General features: G+C 55.5%; 1 protein-coding gene across 1 annotated transcript; it reads left to right on the top strand.

The window, feature by feature from the left end:
* The first annotated feature begins 1,186 nt into the window (after positions 1-1,186).
* On the top strand, positions 1,187-16,203 carry MMD2 (monocyte to macrophage differentiation associated 2). The gene is made up of 7 exons (XM_058849268.1): positions 1,187-1,607; positions 13,039-13,120; positions 13,743-13,903; positions 13,989-14,063; positions 14,326-14,427; positions 14,724-14,793; positions 15,235-16,203. The coding sequence occupies exons 1-7, from the start codon at positions 1,561-1,563 to the stop codon at positions 15,436-15,438; spliced, it is 741 nt and encodes a 246-aa protein (XP_058705251.1). The 5' UTR covers positions 1,187-1,560; the 3' UTR covers positions 15,439-16,203.
* The last annotated feature ends 2,683 nt before the right edge of the window (positions 16,204-18,886 follow it).

Raw genomic sequence — 18,886 nt, 5'->3', positions numbered from 1 at the left:
AGAGATGATCTCACTCTGCATCTTAGCTTGGACCTGCCACTCTCAGCCAGGGCTTGGCTGTCCCAGATACCCTACTGAAGATGGGGTTTATTTTGTTGCCACCAGCCTGGTCCCCGTTGGTGTCCTCCATCCACAATGGGAATTGTGCAGGAAGGCTGAACCTGGGGTGCTTCTTGTGTGCCCTGGAGACACCCCACAGTGCAGCTGCACCTGCAGCATCCCCTGAGGAACTGAGCTGCTTTTTGGAAGGGGTTGGAGAAAGTGCCAGGATTAATTCATGCCTTGAATTCCTTCCTTTTTTGTCTGCTTTGGCTTTTGGAAGACGTACGTGTGCTCGATTTCCCATGGAAACGGCTGTACGAGCACAACCCTTCCCGTCAAGATGTCCTCAGCTGTTCCACCTTCAGCATCACCACGGCTTCAGCAAGGAGAGGTGGTGTTGGGGTGAGCAAGACTCTGCTCCTCCGGTTGTTGCCCACCTCTCCTTTCTTGTCCCTCGGCTGCTGGCCTGAGGGTGCCTGCAGCCCCTGGCACAGCAAGGGCAAGGATGATGCCCATCTGTCCCCAGACAAGCCCCCACCACCTCTTGTGTCCCTTCTCTGAGCTGCCCAATCTCAGATGCACCTCGGGATGTCACCTCCTGTGGGACCCTACCTGAGGGATGTACAGGAGGGAGAGGTGCAGGCTTTAGGGTGGAGATGGGCTGATTTTGGGGTCCTTAATCCTTGCCTTGCTGTCGTGCTGCTTTACCCCCCTTCTCCTGAGCCAAGAGGGATGCTGGGGTGCTGGAGTTGTGCCCCCATCCAGTGGCACCACTCAGCGATGGGGCTGAGACAGAGCCACCCACCCGAGCTGGGGCCCCTGGAAAAGAATAGGGGAAAAAAAAAATCATTAAAGCCAAATAAATATAAGCAAAGCCAAACAAACCAGCTCCTTGGGGATAGCGCTGCCCGGGGTGGGCGGAGATGCTCCGAGGACCCTCGGGGGGACCCTGTGGTGGGCAGTGGGGCCGTGGGGAGCAGGTGGGTACCAGGGGAAGCGGGCCGACTGCCGGCACTCGGCGCTCTCCCCCTCCCCGATGCTTTAATCACATTTTCAATTCAAATCTGCTGCTATTTGATCCCCCGGGGGTGGCAGCGGGGAGGGTGGGGGATATTTTTAGCTGTGCTTAAAGCTGCCGGGGGGCGGAGGGAGATCGCGCAGGTTGCTGTGGCCGGCAAGAGTTGGAAGGGATTCCCCCCGTACCCCCCTTTCTTTTTTTCCTCCTTCTCTTCCTCCTCCTCCTCCTCCTCGTTGCACATCTGAGGGCGGCAGCGGGGCTGGCTCCCCTCTCCCGGAGGTCGCCTTTGTTTTCCCGGTGTCGCTTCTCCCGAGCAGCCGAGGGGGCGGGAGGGGGCCGGGGCCGGGCTGGGCTGTGCCCGGCTGGGCTGGACCGCCTGCCCTTTCTCCTCCTCGCCCGCCGGAGCTCGCCGAGTTGCTGCCGCTCCCCCGGGCGGCGTTTTCCCCCCGCCCCGGGGCTGAGCAGCCGCCGCCCCCCGGGACCCCCATGGCACCGCCGCGATGTTCGTGTCCCGGCTCCTGGATTTCCAGAAGACGCGCTACGCCAGGTAAACCCGTCCGTGCGGCCGTCCCCGACCCCCGGGGCTCACCGAGCCCCCGGACAGCCCCAAACCCTCCCCGGGCTCGGCTCCGCTGGGATGGAGCCCGAAAGGATCTTCGAAAGCTGCTGAGCGCCTCAAAGCACAGGGCAAGTGCGGGCTGGGCTTTCGGCTACCTGCTTTCCTGCATCCCTAAAGGATTCTCAGCATCCTTGGGAGCCTTTCGCTGCTTTTCGCTGGGTCTAACTTCACTGCCGCTCTCCCGCTGCCGGGGGAGCAGGATCCTGCCTTCCCGAGGGAACAGACCCTGGCGCTGGCTCCGAACCCCCCTTGGAGGGATCATTGAGCTCCGGGGTCCCGCTGCAGGCAGGTGAAACCCCCTCGGGGTGGCTCTCCCAGCCCGGACCCGCAGGCTCAACAGGGCTCCCATGGGATGCACCGGTGCTGGATCCTTCTCTCCCCTCCATGAAATCCCCAGGGAGGTTTCCCAGCAGCAGCTAGGACTTGTTTTAACAGCTCAGGTGTAGCAGGAAACCTCGCGGCGTTACCTGTGCAGGGGGAAACCTGAGGATTGCTGAGCACAGGTCAGAGGGCACTTGGCCACACGCGCTGCTGCGGGATCAGATGTGGCCTTTAGCAGGGAGCTGGCAGGTGACACGGGGACAGCATCTGCCGGCAGCCCGCTGTCCCCCGGGTGGCCGGGATGGGTCCGATGGCACCGGGTGCTGCACAGATGGGGACCAGGGAGCTGCTGGGGGTGCTCAGCTTTGCACCGAGGACACGCTCCCAGCTCCCTGGGACTGGGCTGGGGATGTTTTACTGCCTGTGTAGGGTCCCACGGAGCTGGCACAGCTCCTGCGGGCACTGAGCTCTGTGCTGACACTTCCAGATTCCCAGTGGTCCTGTCAGGGGCAGATAGCAGAGAAAAACTTGTGTGAAAAGAACTTGTGACAGTGTTTCTCGCCTGCTGCAGGCGGGATGATGTGTGAGGGGTGTTTGTCTGGGCTGGGTAAGGAAAGGAGACCATCCTCCGACCCCCTCCAGCCATCAGCTCCTTTCCTTCCAGGTGTCCCATGGGGAAAATCCATGCTTGCATCTCCAAAAACCTGCCTGAAACATGGCCACTTGCTCAAAGACCGTTTTGATGCTGTAGCTGCCTCCTGATAAGCTTTGCTTGGGGGAGAGGCAGGAGGAACCCAGCAGATCTGCACAATGTGCCTGGTACAAAACCTTGTGAAAAATGGAGAATTCAAGACTTTCCCCCCCACCTCTCAGCTGGCATACAAAGGACAGAGCTGGGGGAAATGGAGCTGAGCAAAGCTCTGTACCCCCCAGAGCAGGAGGAAAACCATACCTTTACCCCATGGCAGGGGTGCAGAGGCTCTTTGGGAGCTGGGCAGAAGATCAGGGGCTGCTCCACTGACACCAGGCTCCCCCAGCAGAACCCACCTGCCAACCTGTTGCTTGATTTATCCTGAACCAGCTCCAGCCTTGCTGTGGTCCTTTCTGGAGACAGATTGTTAAATGGGATGAGGCAGTACAGGGAGCCGTGCAGGGACGGTGCCCACATGCGAGGCAGGGGCTGTGGGGCACGGGAAGGGGCAGATCCACAGGGAATCCTCCAGCTCTCACTGTGTGCCAGGGCTGGAAGGGGAGCAGCAGGAGATGGGTGCTCCCTTGGATTTCACCCCAAGAAAGTCCCCAGCACGTGATGCTAACCCAGGGCTTCCTGTATCATCGCAGAGATCCTCTTAGCCCAGTGCTCAAAAATAACAGTGGGATAATCCCCGTCCCCCCCGCACTCTGTGCACACCAGCTCTGCTCTCCATGGAAATGCTCTGCTGGGGAATATCCCAAAAGAAACCCTAAAGCTGCTTCTTCCTTTGTGCCAGGGATGCTCTTTCAGCTGAGCTCTGAGGTGGGAATTGGGGCAAGCAGAAGCCAGGGGACTCACGGTGGCACGTGTCCTTCATGGCAGCAGAAGCAGCTCAAATCCTGTGTTCGGTTTGCACTACAGGAAAGATGTTGGAATGCTGGAACAGGTCCAGAGAAGGATAATGGAGCACAAGCCTGATAAGGAGCAGCTGAGGAAGCTTTGGGGGGCTCAGCTTGGAGAAAAGGAAGCTCAGGGGAGACCTTCTCACTGACCACAACTCCCTGACAGGAGGGTGAAGCCAGGTGGGGGTCAGGCTCTGCTCCCAGGGAGCAAGGGACAGGATAAGACAAAATGGGATCAAGCTACACCAGCTTGAGTTTAGATTGGATATTAAGAAAGATTAAAACAGGCTGCCTAGAAAAGTGGCTGAATCACTATCCCTGGAAGTTTTCAAAAACCATGTGGATGTGGCACCTGGGGATGTGGTTTAGGGGTGAACATGGCAGTGCTGGGCTAATGGTCTGACTCCATCTTAGAGGTCTTGTCCAACCTTAACAATTCTGTGATTCCATCTTGCAACATCTTTTCAGAGAATGTGGCCTTGCTTATGGTGTTCCTTGAAAAAACAAAAAATATCAAAGTTTTCCTTGTGATGGAAAAGCCTGGAACAGGCTTAACTTTTTTTTTTTTTTCATGTCATTTTATCTAATTTTGAGTGAGGACCAAGAAGGGAGGAACTTGGCCATTGATACATCCACCAAAAGGAATAAATAAAACAGTGTGGTGGTGAAAGACCTGTTGTGTGAGAACAAAGAGATGAAAAGCAGTGATCAATGCGGGAACGTTCTGTGAACTGCCAGGAGAAAACTCAGGGCTGGAGGGTCACTAGGCTGTCTCCAAATCCCTCCTGGCTGGGTTTTGGAGGTGCAGAGGGGAAGGAAGCAAAGGGAGGAGCAGGGTGCAAGGCACCATTTGAGCACTAAATGGTTATAAATGAGAAACTCGGTGGTTTCTGCTCTGCTGTGGGGCCCAGGAGGCTCTGCCATCACTGACACCACGGAGAAATGGAGTTTCAAAGCACAAGGTTTCAAAGCTGCAAGGTTTTCCCTGTCACTCACAACCTGCACCCTGACCAGCAATATCCATCTCCTGCCCAACAGGCTGGGTTTAACCAGGACACCAGCACAGCACAAAATGTGAGCTGATGTGATTCCTCCTGCTTAATCCTGCACTCCCCCTCTACCCTTCCTCCCAACTCACCAAAACAGTGTTGGGTCCCTCCCAGACCAAGGGATCAGACCAAACTGCAGCTTTATCACCAGGCTCATTGGTCAGGTTACACTGACCTGGTAACCAAACCCTCCTCGCACCTCACCACCAGCTTTGACCCTATTTTGGCCCAGTTTTAACTCAAACATGGTCTGGTCCTTCCTGCCCACGTAGCTGCCATGGGGCTGAGTATCTCCCTGTGGGGACACTGAATGCTTCCCAGACTTTGGCCATCCAGAGCTGTAATTGGAAGGAAACATGATTAATCAGGGAGCTGCTGTATCCGGCCAGCTTCAGCATCTCTGGAGCAGCAGTGGAGAGGGTTTTGCTGGGAGCTGCAGGGCACTGAATCATCCTCACAAACTGATAGCAGCTCCTTTGATTTGTTCATGTAAAAGGCTCCAAACCTTGCTGTGTTTGTTTGGCTTGCCCTGCATGGAGTAACACAAAGAAGAGCAGACGGGAAAATCCACATTAATGTCTCAGCCCAGGAGCAGGGGCCTCTGGGGGGATCTCTGTGGGTGCATGGTCCAGGCTTGTCCTCACCTCCCTGTGCCTGCAATGCAATCATTGTCACCTCCTCACCAGCATGAGGGGATGGAAGTCTGAACTGTACGCTTGCTTAAACCCAAATCCTCTGAATTTGGGGAAAGGCAGCTGTGAAGACCTTCCTTGTTTCTCCCTGCACCTGCAATTATTGAGCAAGGAGACATTCATCAACAATTCCACCATCTCTGGCCAAGATAGGAAGAGGAGAACCAGCAGAAATAGGAAATGTTGGGGTGCTCAGACCCCAAACACAAGGAAACCACATTGGGGAGACCTGTTCCCCATTGCTTTGCCATGAAAACGTGAGCAGCCCTCGCCTGCTTCCACACACTCCAAGATGCTTCCCAAGAGCTCTGCTTTCCCCACAGCCCACGTGGGATGAAGCAGTGAGAGGGGAAATGCTTTCAGTGTTGATACCACAGCCTGAAGCTCCTCGAGGGGCAGGGGCTGCTCACCTTGCAGGCACCAGCCCCATCAAGACCTGTCTGTCCCCAGCTGGGCAGACAGAACCCCCCGATGCAAAAGGCACTGCTCCAAGAGATGGGGAGGCCCCCAAAATACCTGGGAAAACCGGGATCAGCTGATGTTACCAACCAGTTCCATGCTGGTTGCTTTGTGGAGCCAGGTTGACTGAGATACCCTCTGAAAATGGCACCAGGAGTTACCCCATGTAGCTCAGGGTGCATAAGTGGAGCCAGGCATTGAGGACAGGCTCAGGTGGGGGCCACCACACTGAAGATGTGCATAAATGGGAAAACCAAGCCCCATGCCTTGTGCTTTTGGGTGAGGGATGGTCTCTTGTCTGCCTGGGAAGCACATGATCTTTCCCCTCCTTCAGCTGGTGTTGGATATCAGCCTGATGTGATTCTTTGGCACAGTTTGCTGTGTCCAGCTTCACGAGGTAGCAGCCAACACATCCCATGGGAAATTCAAGCCACTCTCCAGCACAGCAGGTCAGTGGCTGTGAGAAATGGGGCTCTGCCAGGACTGCTCCTGGGCTCGCCTCCCTCCTCCTCCTCCCTTCCCACACCCCCAGCTCCCCAGTGAGACAAAGCCATGCCAACAAGTACAACTCCCAAAGAAAGGAAGGGAAAAGAGCACATCTTATTCCAGTCCTCCCCTCCTGAGGGGTGCCTGGCTGCAGCTGCACGAGGAGTTTTGTTGAGTCCCCAGAGATGCTGCTGCCAGGGGATGGATGCTCAGGGCTGGGTCTGAGAAAGGCAGAAGAAATGTGGCCAAACACAGATCAGGTCTCTCCAGGTGTGACAAACTCAACATTTTCATGCAGTGGGAGTCCAGGGCCTGCTGGGCTCTCTGTGATATCTCTGCAACCTCTCATGATAACACGATACCACAGTGTTGTGTTCCTGGTGGATGAGTCAGATACCACTGAGTTGAGCCAAGCAGTGCTGACCTTCAGGAGAATTTGGAGTCAACTCTGTGCTCCTGTTCGAGTTTACAGCCCAAGTTTGCTGCTGCTGAGCAAAGGATTTTATGCAGAAAGAGATCATCAGGTCAGGGCAAGGAGCTGCCTCCTGTCTGTGCTGAGCAGCACTGGCTGGCACAGCAGCATTAGACACAGCCCTGCTCTCTGTTGTAAGTAATACTAATGGGAATCTTACTATCTGCATGCTTGGCTGGTGAAGTACATGATTTTCCTTCTGTGCCTTCGCTGTCCAGAGGCATTTGCTGAATAATTTACAGATATGATTTGTACTTGAGCAGCCCCTGGAATTTGGAAGCAGAATCCAAATGAAAGCCTGGCTGTGTCTCTCAGGCCATGCTGTGGGGAGATTTTATGAACCTGGGACACGGTCACCCGCTCGTGTATTTCACAGTGACAACCAGGGTCAGAGGCTGGGGAAGCTCCAGCCCTCAAACCATCCAAATCTACTGCCAGCAGGCACAGGATCCAGTGGTCACACTCACTCCTGCCCACCTTGGGCTGTTGCAGTTAAATAGGCAGAGCCAGCTCAGGATTTATCCCACTAACTCCTTGCTCAAGGCAAGGCAGCAAGGAACATGCACAATGACTTTCTGAACAAGAAATTAATGAATAATAGAGGGTTTGCAGTTCTGGAAACAGTCCTTCCAACAGTCACAAAACACCTGGGACATCAGAGTCATTTTGTGACTAATCAGCTGTTGTTGGATGTCTCATGAGTACCAAATGAAACAAGAAGTCCCAGCTCAGAAAGTAATTTGGGAAACACTCACCAATCCCATCTGTTGTGCATAAACAAACAGCTCTGCTGTGGTTGCAGGGTCATGAATCGCCTTGGAAGAGTTAGAGATACCATCTACATAGAGAGCTGGGGGGAAGAAGAAATATCCCTGCCCACAGGGTGGGAATATGGACAATTAGCACCCTGTTGGGAATTATTGCTGAGTTTCCACCACCAGCCAAGCCCTGCTGGGTGTATATGGGCTCTTGTGGGTGCAGAAATGGTCAATGCCTGCATCCAGCATGGCTTGGAGCCTCCTGTGCTTGTCCCTGCTAGGCTGAGGAGCAAGAAAGGAATTGTGTATGCCCTTGGTGTGTTCAGGGGAAGAGCAGCATATTCCCTCCTGCACCCTCTGAGGCAGCAGGATGTGTCAGGGGGTTGCCTCCTCTGTCCCTTCTCAGGGGACATCTGTGCCTGTGGCTCAGAGCCAGGTACAACACGGACCTGGCTGAGTGCACGGTCCCTGTCTGGGAGCATCTCTCAGTCAGCACTTGCTCATTGTTTCTCAGGGCATGCAGGCTGTGCAGGGCAGGGATGGTCTGCAGCCAGCCCAGGGTGCTCACACACGTCATGGTGCTGGGAATGAGCAAAACTGGGATGGGAGGAATGAGGTGATGGGAATGAACAAAACTGGGATGGGAGGAATGAGGTGATAGGTGACAATTTGATCTGCTGCCCTGTTTTGAAACAGGGAAAGCAAGGCTTGCACCAGGGGGATCTGGGTGGGTTACTCCAGAAATCTGGTAATCTGCTAATTTACCCACAAGAAAGATAGGAAAATGCTGGCTTAGATAAAATACCTTCCATTTCCTGCTCCCTGCCAGCTCCTTGGGCTAGGAAGTGTGACAAAGGAAAACACTGAGTTGTCCTGCCCCTCTCCCAGGGGATGGGCTGGAGTCACAAGAGGGGCTCATGGACAGGTCTGCCCCATCTCCCCTGGCCCAGGAGCTGACCCCCAAGCTTCCAGCAGGCACAGCTCAGCTTTGCCAGGCGTGGGAGCGTGCAGGCACTGAGCAATGGGCATGGAAGGGAGGTTTCAGCTCCCAGTGGGTGCCACGCACGTGCAGCGTGGGTGGCTCTGCAGATGGCAGGGCTGGGCAGCCTCGGTGTTCCTGCCTCCCATGGCAAATGGGCAGGATTCCCACGTCAATGGGCAGGAAGGAAAAGAGGGATTTTGCAAGCACTCCTGGGCTGGATAAAGCAGTAAAGTCTGGGGGATCTCCTGGGCTCAAGGTGGGCCATGGGTGTTTCCTCGTGGTCTGAGCCCTGTGATGGTGTGCTGTACACAAACAGCAGCCAGGCTCCACGCCAGCACACACCGCTCCCCAGGACCCAGCTAATTACAAACCACAGAGCAGCTCAGGGCATTGAAGCCTCTTACCAGGGATGCAGCTGGAGCGTGAGCAGAGTCCGGATCAGAGGCAGAGCACTTGCCAAGCCCCAGCTTACGGGGATGCCACCACAGCAGCTCCCACGTGAGCACGAGCCCAGGACCAAGCCCTGACACCTGTGCTGGGTGTGCAGCCTCGGGGCTGTCAGAGCAAAGCCAGGCCATGCACTGAAGAGTCAGAGGCCAGTCTGCCCTGCAGGGACTCATCTGCTCCATCACTGACACCTCAGGCATCACAACACTCGTTCTACCAAGGGACAGCCCCAGCAGGACTTATCACTCACCACTGCTGATCCAGAAAAGCCTCAAGCCTTCCTCTCTGACCACCACCAGGATCTTCCTCTGTTGCTTTAGAAGCAGCTGTGACATCCAGTCACAAGAGGAAGGAGAAATAATCTCACCTTGCAGCCAGATCCCAGGAACTTCCCAGCAGGGAACACACTTTGGAAAAGCCCTTGTCCTTGGGCAGGAGGGTAGATGCACAACAAATCCATCTCCACAGGCATTAGGCCAACTCCTGAGCAAGCCCAGCCCTTTTATAAGCCATTTTCAGGTGAAACCTGTTGAGGTGAGCTGCTCTGGGAAGATCTGTATCACCTTGGATAACCTTGGGCTTGCTGACTGCTCTTTTGTCCCCTTGGCACCCAGCCTACAGTGCACAAACACATGCACAGCCTGATTTATGGCAGGGCTGGGGAGGGCAGGTGTTGGGCCAGCTCTTTCCAAGGGCAGAAGCCCAGCTCACACCTCCCCATCCACACCTTAATGGTGATTTTACACCCTCCTCACATTATCCACCCACTGGCTTGCCCAAAGGATGTCAAAATTGTTATCCTCACTTGGAGAGAGGGGAAAGGGGACTGAGAGGGACATGAAGAGATATGGCAGAGGCCAACCAGGGAGTTGGGTCAAAAGGCAGGGCTGAACCCCATCTGTCCCAAATTGCAGCCTGGCTTGGGTCTCCTTCGGGGCCATTCCTCACGTGTGCAGGGACAGCTTTCCTGCAAGTGTCCTGTGGCTCTGCTTGGTGAGCATGGAGTGACTGGTTCAGGTTCTCTTGGTGCCCTCAGGAGAGCTCAGATGGTCCCACGTGAGCTCTCCTGAGCAATAATTTAACTGTATCCCTTTCTTACCTTCTTTCCATCCCGGCAAAAACAAGAGCCACGCAGATCTGCATGATTTTTGAGGCTGGAATTTTGTTCTTGGATAGAAGTCTTTTAAAAACCCAGTAAAAACCCCTAAAGCTGTATTACAAAAACCCCAACCCAACAGAGTGGGAGAAAGAGCAGGAGAAAGGAACAGGCCTGGGAAGCCAGCTCTGTATTTTGCCCCGGTGCCCAAGGACAAGGGGCTCTTTGTTTCCCTGGCCAGAGCCTGCTGTACTGGCCCTTTTCAGGCTCCCTCCCTGGGAAAGGGGCCAGGGGAAAGCAGGCACAAGCAGGGCAGGCAAAAACCCTGGGGCTGCTGTGAATAACCCCTGGTCAGACCCTCAGCAGCCTCCCCTCTTCGTACAGGCAGTTGTAGGGAGTCTGCCAGGAGCAGCACCGGGAGGAGAAGGTGCCCGGGAACCCTTTGGCTCCCTGCTTCCCACACCCCATCCCTGGAAATGAACATGCTCCTGTTCCTGCTGCTCAGCTCTCTGTGGGCTTCTCTGTGTCTCTTGGACTTTGCCATCCTGGAACACCTGCTGAGCTCTGCTGGAGCACCCAGTGGTGTGTACACACCTGCTCGTGGCTTGCTGGACCCAAGAATCACAAGTGCTCTTTCCAAGTGTGTCCATCTGTCTGTCCAGGCTGGAGCTGTGCTTTGAGGCTGGTTCTGCACACTGGTGTCTGCAGGATGGGGATGCTGCAGTGCCCTGCCCTACAGCCACGCCAGCGGGAGCAGGGATGACACGAGCTGGGCCATAAAATCCCAGGAGGGTAGGAGAGGAAATGGCCTCTGTACCCCTGGGAAATAAGGTGCAGCCAGGGATTTATCCTGCTTTGCCAGGAGATGTGCAAACACCAGCTGATCCCATTTCTACAGAGCACAGAGGACCACAGAAATGTGCCAAATTAGCCCCAAAACACAATGCAGGTCTCAAAAGCAGGGCTCAGGTTTACCCAGCACGGTGCAGCCAGGTCCCACATCTGTGATGTTCCATTTCCCACCATCCACAGGATGATGCTTACTAGAAAGCAGGGCAGGAAAATAAGAGCAATCTCTCCATAGGTAAAAAAAATGTTCCTCCTCAAAGCTACTGTCCCTCTGGGAAAAGCAGGAGTTTGTGGACTTCAGGAACATAAATGCTCCTCAACCTCATTACATGGGGATGGCTTGGGTGGTCCTTCCCAGCTTCTATTTGGATATTTGCACCCCAGGGACACCTTCCCAAAGGGTCTGGGTGCTCCCCAGCCCTGGGGAGAGGGCTGTGGAATTGGTTCTATGTTGCTGCTCTGATCAGCACCAGCCAGAGCAGAGGGGAGATGGAGCAGGCTTTGTTAAAATCAATAAATTCAAGGAAAAGGCCTTGAATGTGTTTCCTCAGCAACTGTGACGTCACGTGGACGTCTGGCCTCCCCTTCTTCCCCCCCTCCTTCTTATTATTACAAGGGAAAATAAAGGGAAGCAGACAGTGAAGGGGAGCTGGGGACAGTCTCCTGGCAACGCTGGGGACAGCTCCATCCTCCTGCCAGGGGGACATGGCTCCAGCACAGGCAGCCCTGCCAGGCCTCGTGGCTGCACTAGTGGCATGGGGAAGGCATCCCTGGTGTCCCTGGGGTGGAGGTGACAGTGCTCTGGGCACAACCACGTCCCCAGGGATGCCCAGCTTCTTCCCAGCCCTGCTGAGCCCAAATTTACCCTGTGTGAGTCCTTGGTGAGCAGAGCAGTGGGGGCTTGGGGCCTGCATTCCCCCTGTAAATTGCAGACATTTTTTGGTGATGAGGACCATGAATCTCCCCACAGTGCCAGGGTCTGGCAGGAGGCATGGCAGGGCAGGGGACATGGCCCCTCTGTGGGCTGTCACTGACACCTGCTGGGTGCTCCTCACCCTGTTGTGGCTGCACAATTCCCCCCACGCCAAATCCTTGTCATTTGAGCTATTTAACCCACCCTGGCTCAGTTTTAACAGGCAGTGGCTCAGGGAGTGGGGCCAAGCAGGAGAGAGGTGGCAGAGGAGTCCACACAGGCGTGGGTGGCTTGGGGACAGGGAGAGGGGACTTTTCCAGCCTTTCCGAGCATCCCAGACCGAGGCATCCCCCTGTGCCCAGCAGCAAGGTCGTGCCAGCCCCTGAGCCCCTTTGCTGGGCTCAACTCAGCTGTGAAACACTGCAGATGGTGCTGGAGCTGGGGGCAAACAGGGTCACAAAGCAATTAGCCCAGGTCCTGCTGAGCAGCCCCACTCAGCTCGGCTGTCCTGACCTGAGCCACAACAGGGAAAGTCTTAAAAACCCTGATTCTCAGGACCAGAGAAGGGACCCTCTCCATTTCCCTGTTTCTCATTCCCTTTGCCAAGCCTCCACTGCTGTCTCCTGCTAGAAGAGGGTGGTGAAGGAGGCTCTGCTCAGAGCTCTTGTCCCGGATGCACATTTAATTTGTTGTTACATACCCAGCAATGGAGTGACACTATTTTTTATCTCTGTGTGTTGGCCCAGCAGGGGAAATCAATACATTCCTGTGAACGCCAAGAGCAAGCTGATGTCTCCTAAGACTAAGAGAAACAGAAATAAAGATGCAGGCTTCCAAGGGAGGGCAGTAAGCTTTCCCTCACAGCAATCTGTGTTGGGATGTGCAGCCCTGGGGGTGGATGCAGGTGGTACCCAGAAACCAAAGGCATTGCAGGGATACCCTTGTTGCTGGGGCTCTTCCCACCTCTGCCCACAGCAACTGGTAGAGCTGGCTCCTGCCTTCTGCTCTCCCAGGAGCTGCTTGAGCCTGAGCCATGGCTGAGCAAGACCTGGGGACCTGGTACTTGGGGACAGCCAGATGGACACGCTGTGCTCTGGTGGCACTTCTGCAGGGCAGCTGGAGCAAAGCTGAGCCATGGTAGGGCTGCAGGTGGGGGGTGGGCCTGTGCAGACCCCTCCAGAAGGGTTTTGCTCCATCCCTGTCCCCTGAGTGTGTTTCTCTCCCCGCTTCTCGCTGCAGGTTCATGAATCACCGTGTCCCGTCCAACTGCAGGTACCAACCCACGGAATATGAGCACGCAGCCAACTGTGCCACCCACGCTGTGAGTCCCTGGCCCTGTCCCTGGGTGAGGGAGGATGGTGCTCATCTCTCTGGGGATCCACTGAGGAACCTCAAGGGACACCTAAAAACGTCTGTGTTCAGCCCTGGGGCAGTCACTGGGAGTCTGAGGGCTGTGATGAGGCAGAGGTGCTCCTGAGAATTGGGATGTTCTCCCTTCTCCTGCCCTGGGAAGTTGATATGCATCTCTCTTGCTCTTACCCTCCGTGGCCCTGTGTCCCTGAGGAAGCTGGCTGTGGGCTTGGTGGGGCAGGGGTATTTCAAAAGCTCCCTGAAAATGGATTGTTTCACAGCAAGAACTGTGACAGCTGCCCATGGGGCTGCAGTGGGAGGGACCTCTCCCCCCATCAGGGTTTCTTTTGGGAGCTGGCAGTTCCCACTCTGAGTCCTGGGAGATGACTCAGAGACAATCATCCTCCTTGTGCCTTCCTCCTCCTCCATACCTTCTGGACAAACTATTTTGGAGCTGCACCACGCAGGGAGGGACCCTGCCTGCCCCTTACGGGTGGTAGCTTTGACCAGAAGCTAAAGAAACACCTAAAAGGAAAAGTGGAGGCTGCTCAATGGAAATGCAGAATCAAGAGTGAGTTTGCTTCCCCTTCCAGTTCTGGATCCTGCCCAGCATCCTCGGCAGCTCCATCCTCTACATCCTCTCTGATGACCAGTGGGAAACCATCTCAGCCTGGATCTATGGCTGTGGCTTGTCCAGCCTCTTCATTGTCTCCACCATCTTCCACACCATCTCCTGGAAGAAGAGGCATCTCAGGTATCGTCCTAGATTGCTCAGGGCTTGGGAAGGGGGAGAGGGTCCAGATGCCCCCAGTGCTGTGACCCATCTGTCCATCCTTCAGGACTGTGGAGCACTGCCTACACATGTTTGACAGGATGGTGATCTACTTCTTCATCGCCGCGTCCTACGCTCCCTGGTGAGTTGCTGGGGGCCTTCACCTGGCCCCAGTGAAGGGGAAAAAATCATCCTGGTTCCAGTAAATAGAGTTTCCCTCTCTGGCTTTGCTTCTTCTTGAGGCTGTACCTTAACCTCTTTCCACAAAACCTTCACCTTCTGTAGATTCCAACCTCCTGAAGCTGAAGTTACAAGTTGGGAAGACCCTTTGGTGGGACAGCCATGGGGGTGAGGGGGTGAGCCCAGCCCAGGGTCCTGTCTCACCACAGCCCTGGTTCTTGCAGGTTGAACCTGAGGGAGTTGGGTCCCTGGGCCTCCCACATGCGCTGGATCATCTGGATCATGGCATCCATCGGGACCGTCTACGTTTTCTTCTTCCACGAGCGGTGAGTGCCTGCAGCCATCCCCGAGCTTGTGGCTGTGTGGGACCCGGGACACGGAGCAGGGATGTGCTGCCGTGAGGTGCTTCCTCCACGTGGTGGCACCAAATAAAAAGCCAAAGGCCCCAGACATCGCCCCGAAGTCCCAAGTGCCCGGTCCCAAGCCAGTCCACACATGAGGACATGGGACCTGCCGTGATGGCACCGCCACCCCTTCCCCTCTAGCGCTGCTGTGGAAATTGCGAGTGTAAAACTCAACCTCCCCGTGTCCCTGCCCCAAGCTGCCTCTCTGTCTGCTGCAGGTACAAGCTGGTGGAGCTGGTGTGCTACGTTATCATGGGCTTCTTCCCCGCCTTGGTCATCCTCTCCATGGTAAGCCCCTGCTGGGGAGCACTCGAGCTCAGCGTGAGGGACAAACCCCAGGAGGGATTTGGAAACCTGGAACAGTTTGTCTCCAGGCTGTGTGAGGGATAAAGCCATCCCTGGTACCCCGTGGCTCACCTTGGTTTTACAGGTGCTTTGGGTGCCCAGCAGGCACCACCTGCATCTCTCCCAGATCTCCTGCCTGGGCCCCATTGTTTGGAAATTGTAGGATCACAGAATCATAGAATGGTCTGGTTCAGAAGGGACCTTAAAGATCATCTAGTTCCATTTCTCCTGGGCCTGCTGGGTCCCTGCTGTCTTGCTGGAGAGGAGGGGGTAGCAGAAGGCAGAGAAGTCCAGAGCTGCAGCTGGACAACCCTTCTGCTCTTAACGGGGTGGTGGGGAGAGGGCAGACGCCCCTTGGCCTCACTGAGCGTTCCCTGCTCCCAGCCCAACAGGGATGGCCTCCTGGAGCTGGTGGCCGGTGGGTTCTTCTACTGCCTGGGCATGGTGTTCTTCAAAAGCGACGGCCGCATCCCGTTCGCCCACGCCATCTGGCACCTCTTCGTGGCCATCGGAGCTGGCATCCACTACTACGCCATCTGGAGGTACCTCTACCGGCCCGGAGCTCTGGACACCAAAACCTCCCGGTAGAAGCCTTAAAGACATTGTTGGTGCCACCTGGCACGTGGGGACACGGAGGGCAGCGGGGACACAGCCTGCACCGTGGGCTCACCCCAAAGTGCCCCCTCACCCCATGGACAGCAGCCGCTGGTGCCCTTCCCGCACAGACAGGAGAGCCCAGAGGTTGATTTTAAATGCTTTTCTTTTTTAACCTCGGGAACTGTTTATTTTTTTAGGCAAAGGTTTCAGAACACAGTGACTGACTGGGCTGTAGGTGATAGGGGAGTGACCACTCGCTGGGAGCTTCGCTCACTCACCCGCTCTTGAGCATCCCACGGGACTGGGAACCTTGGCCCCACATGCCCCTGGCTATGACACCCTGGCTTTGGCTACTGGAGTCCTTAGTGTGTGCCACTGAGGGGACTGGAGGAGTCAGGATGAGGGGAGAGACCCAGTGGTGGAGAGGGATGTGGTGACATCCCTGCACCACCCGGACTGGCTCCTAAATCATCCCAAGTCCTGTCAGCACTGCCAGCTCCATCCCAAGTCCTTGAGGGGATGGTCCATACTCAGCAAGCCTTACAAGAGATTGAAACTTGAATCTCTTCCAGGGCATCCCAGTCCCTGAGCACTGGGAAACCCTTTCTCTAAGCCAATATTAAGTGCACAACTCACTACATCCCTGGGATCCCCCCATGGACATTTTCTCCCTGGTTTTCCTCTCCAGCCTCGGTGCCAGTGGCAGCCTGGAGCACAGCCCTGCTCCCAGGCCCTGCTGCACGTGTGCCTTCAGCAGGGAGCAGAGCAGGGACCTGGCTCCTGGCATCTCCCTGACTGGGGTCAGCCCCTCTATTTCATCCCTTTCTCTTCAAGGGAGGGAAGTGAACCTCCTTGGACTGGGATCACGGGGCGAGCTGCCTTCCCTGCTCCCATTTTGCTGATGAACCTACTGCTCATCTGATTTAATTCCACTTTTGGAAAGATTTCTGGCATTTTCAGGATTGCTGCAGGGCAGGAATGCATCCACAGGAAGCCTGGATGTGAGCTGGGACAGAGAGATCCTAGTGATGCTCAGTTTTAAAATGCCTAACCATGGCCACAGGCCAATGAGACATGGAACATCCATCCAGCAGAATGGGAAAACCACACCTGATGCTGCTCCCCAAACACCCTGACAGAGCTGCTGGAGCCAAGGAGGGTGTGGTGCGTGCTGGGCTGTGCCTGCACCTTCCCCATCAGCCCCCAAAAGAATCAATCACCTCTTTTTGGCCTTTGATTAATCACAGCCTCTGGCTTGATGTGGCAAGTGAAGGAGATCTATGGCCACCATCCCACATCTTCTGTTTCTCCAGCAGCATTCCAGGGAGCTGGGCAGAGCTTAGGGCCCCCAGCCTGTGGCACCCCAGGACTGGCTCTCCAGGGCTGTGCCATTTTGCAGCAAATTACCAAAGAGGAAGCATCTGGATACTCACTCCCCTCCTGATGTGCTGCCTGTGGTTGCCAGGATGGCAAAAATATCCGGAGGGTTTTCACTTCCATGGGCAGAAGGTTCCTGTAAAAGGCTCTGGGAGCTGTACCCAGCACCCCAGCCTGACTTGAGGCTGCTGGGGGTCAGTGCCCAGGGCACCCCAAAGCAGCCTTTGGGCTGGGGCTGCCCTCGGGGTGATGGGTGGTCTTAGGGGTGGGGGTGCACGAGCTGGTGTGAGCCCAGACTCTGCTGCTGCCTCTGCCCAGCCCTGGCCCTGCCACCTCCTGCAGATGGAGAGGTGGAGAAGGACAAGCTGTGAGTAACCAGCAGTTGATGGAGCATATCTGGGGTTGGAATAGCAGGATACAGAAGTCCCAGAATGGGAGATGCCATATTTTCTGTCTGGCAAGTCATTGCCCTTCTCTGTGCCTCAGTTTCCCCATCTGGAAAATGGGGGCAAAGACCCTGACCTACCTCACAGGGCTCGTGTGAGGACCCTGTGAAGCACTTGGAGGGCAGCCAGAGCTTCACAAACACCTGCTCCAATTTTCACTGAGTCTGGGGGGAGTAGGTTCCCAGAGCCACCGCGGGGCACGGTGACAACCTCGGCTTAGTGTGCCTGGCTGTGCTCCCTCTCTGTCACCAAATCCCACGGGGAGCCACCCTGGGGCCAGACCATGCAAACAGCAGTCCCAGCCACAGGCAAATGTCCCCAGGCAGGAGCTGAGGATGCCCAGGGACCACCAATGTGTTTTGCCCGTGGGCTTCATCCCAAGGGATTTATCTCAGAAACTGTTTTGCCATTGTGGTCTTTTGGCCCTAAATCTGTCCCAAGGGCTCCCGAGGCACAGGGAGGTGCCAGAGGGACCTTTCTGAGGTGGCTTCATCTCAGTCTCCTGCTGAAAATCCAGGGCAGGAGAGATGCCCGGGCAGGAATGGATGGTCGGGCTCTGTGGGGAACATCGCCACCCTGCCTTCAGCCCGGATTTGCAGAGTGAGCTTCTCTGTAACTGAGAGGCTCCCCCTCTTCTCTTGTTCCTAAATCCTCTCCTGGCAAAGCATGGGGGACACAGAGCAAGTTCTTGGATTGTCCTCCTATTTTATACTAATTTTAAATGACTCGTAACATTCAGGGTGTTTGTGGAGGAGGGCTCGAGGGATCTTTTTAGCATCTCATGTTTTCACCATCCATCCTTGTTCAAGCAGTATTTTATATTTAACACAGTATCGGGTCAAACACAAACAAATGTAAGGAAGATAACGCTAGTGGATATTATTTCGTGTGGAGTAGGATTGAAATAAAAACTCAAGATACCTCACTCTTGCCTGCTTGTTAAATCAAAATTAGTTCCCCTGCAGCATCTGGAAATAAACTCATTTTCTGTCTGACTCATCCCACATGGTTTTGCTCCCTGGTGAGGAGGGGAGCCACTCAACCAGCTGCAGGGTGCTGGGATGCTGAGCACTGACTCACCTTGGTGCAGGGATGGCATTGCCGGCTGCTGAACAAACAAACAAACAAATAAATAAATCAGTGAGTTTGCTGACGGTGCCCCTGTGCCCAGAGGTGGTGGCTGAAAGACTCATCAGCATCTCATCACAGCAGCTTCAGCACAGAGCCTTCCACGCCTGCTCCAGCCCTGCATTTCCCTCTCCTCTGTGGCTGAGTCAGAAGTCGAGGTGTGGAGCCCCAGGGCGGGCACTGGGGGGGATGAAGGATGCCAGAGCCACAGAGGAGAAAATCCGTGCCAGACTGGGCAGAGGGTAAGCACAGCTCACTGCTGATCCCACAGAGGGAAACCCACCCAGCAGCTCCCATCAGCCTCTCCCGTGGGCACTGGCTCCTCTCGGAGGGGGAGGATTTACCTCAGTGCTGGAGCTGCCTGCCCTGGCCTCTGCACATCCACTGTCTGCCCTCTGCCATAATTACACCAGGCTCAATTCCCCCAGGCTGCCATGCTCAGCGGCTTTCCCAGAAAGCCAGGAAGGGTTCCCTGCTTCCAGGGGCAG

The sequence above is a fragment of the Poecile atricapillus genome, chromosome 14 (genome assembly GCF_030490865.1).
Source record: "Poecile atricapillus isolate bPoeAtr1 chromosome 14, bPoeAtr1.hap1, whole genome shotgun sequence".
Taxonomy (NCBI): Eukaryota; Metazoa; Chordata; class Aves; order Passeriformes; family Paridae; genus Poecile; species Poecile atricapillus.
This window is presented reverse-complemented; position numbering and strand designations above follow the sequence as displayed.

What these genes read in the sequence shown, in the direction of transcription:
- MMD2 (XM_058849268.1), top strand. Translation starts at nt 1,561, where the DNA reads ATGTTCGTGTCCCGGCTCCTGGATTTCCAGAAGACGCGCTACGCCAG. An exon ending in CAGAAGACGCGCTACGCCAG is followed by an intron (nt 1,608 to 13,038) that starts GTAAACCCGTCC and finishes TTCTCGCTGCAG; the next exon opens with GTTCATGAATCACCGTGTCC. An exon ending in GCCGCGTCCTACGCTCCCTG is followed by an intron (nt 14,064 to 14,325) that starts GTGAGTTGCTGG and finishes TGGTTCTTGCAG; the next exon opens with GTTGAACCTGAGGGAGTTGG.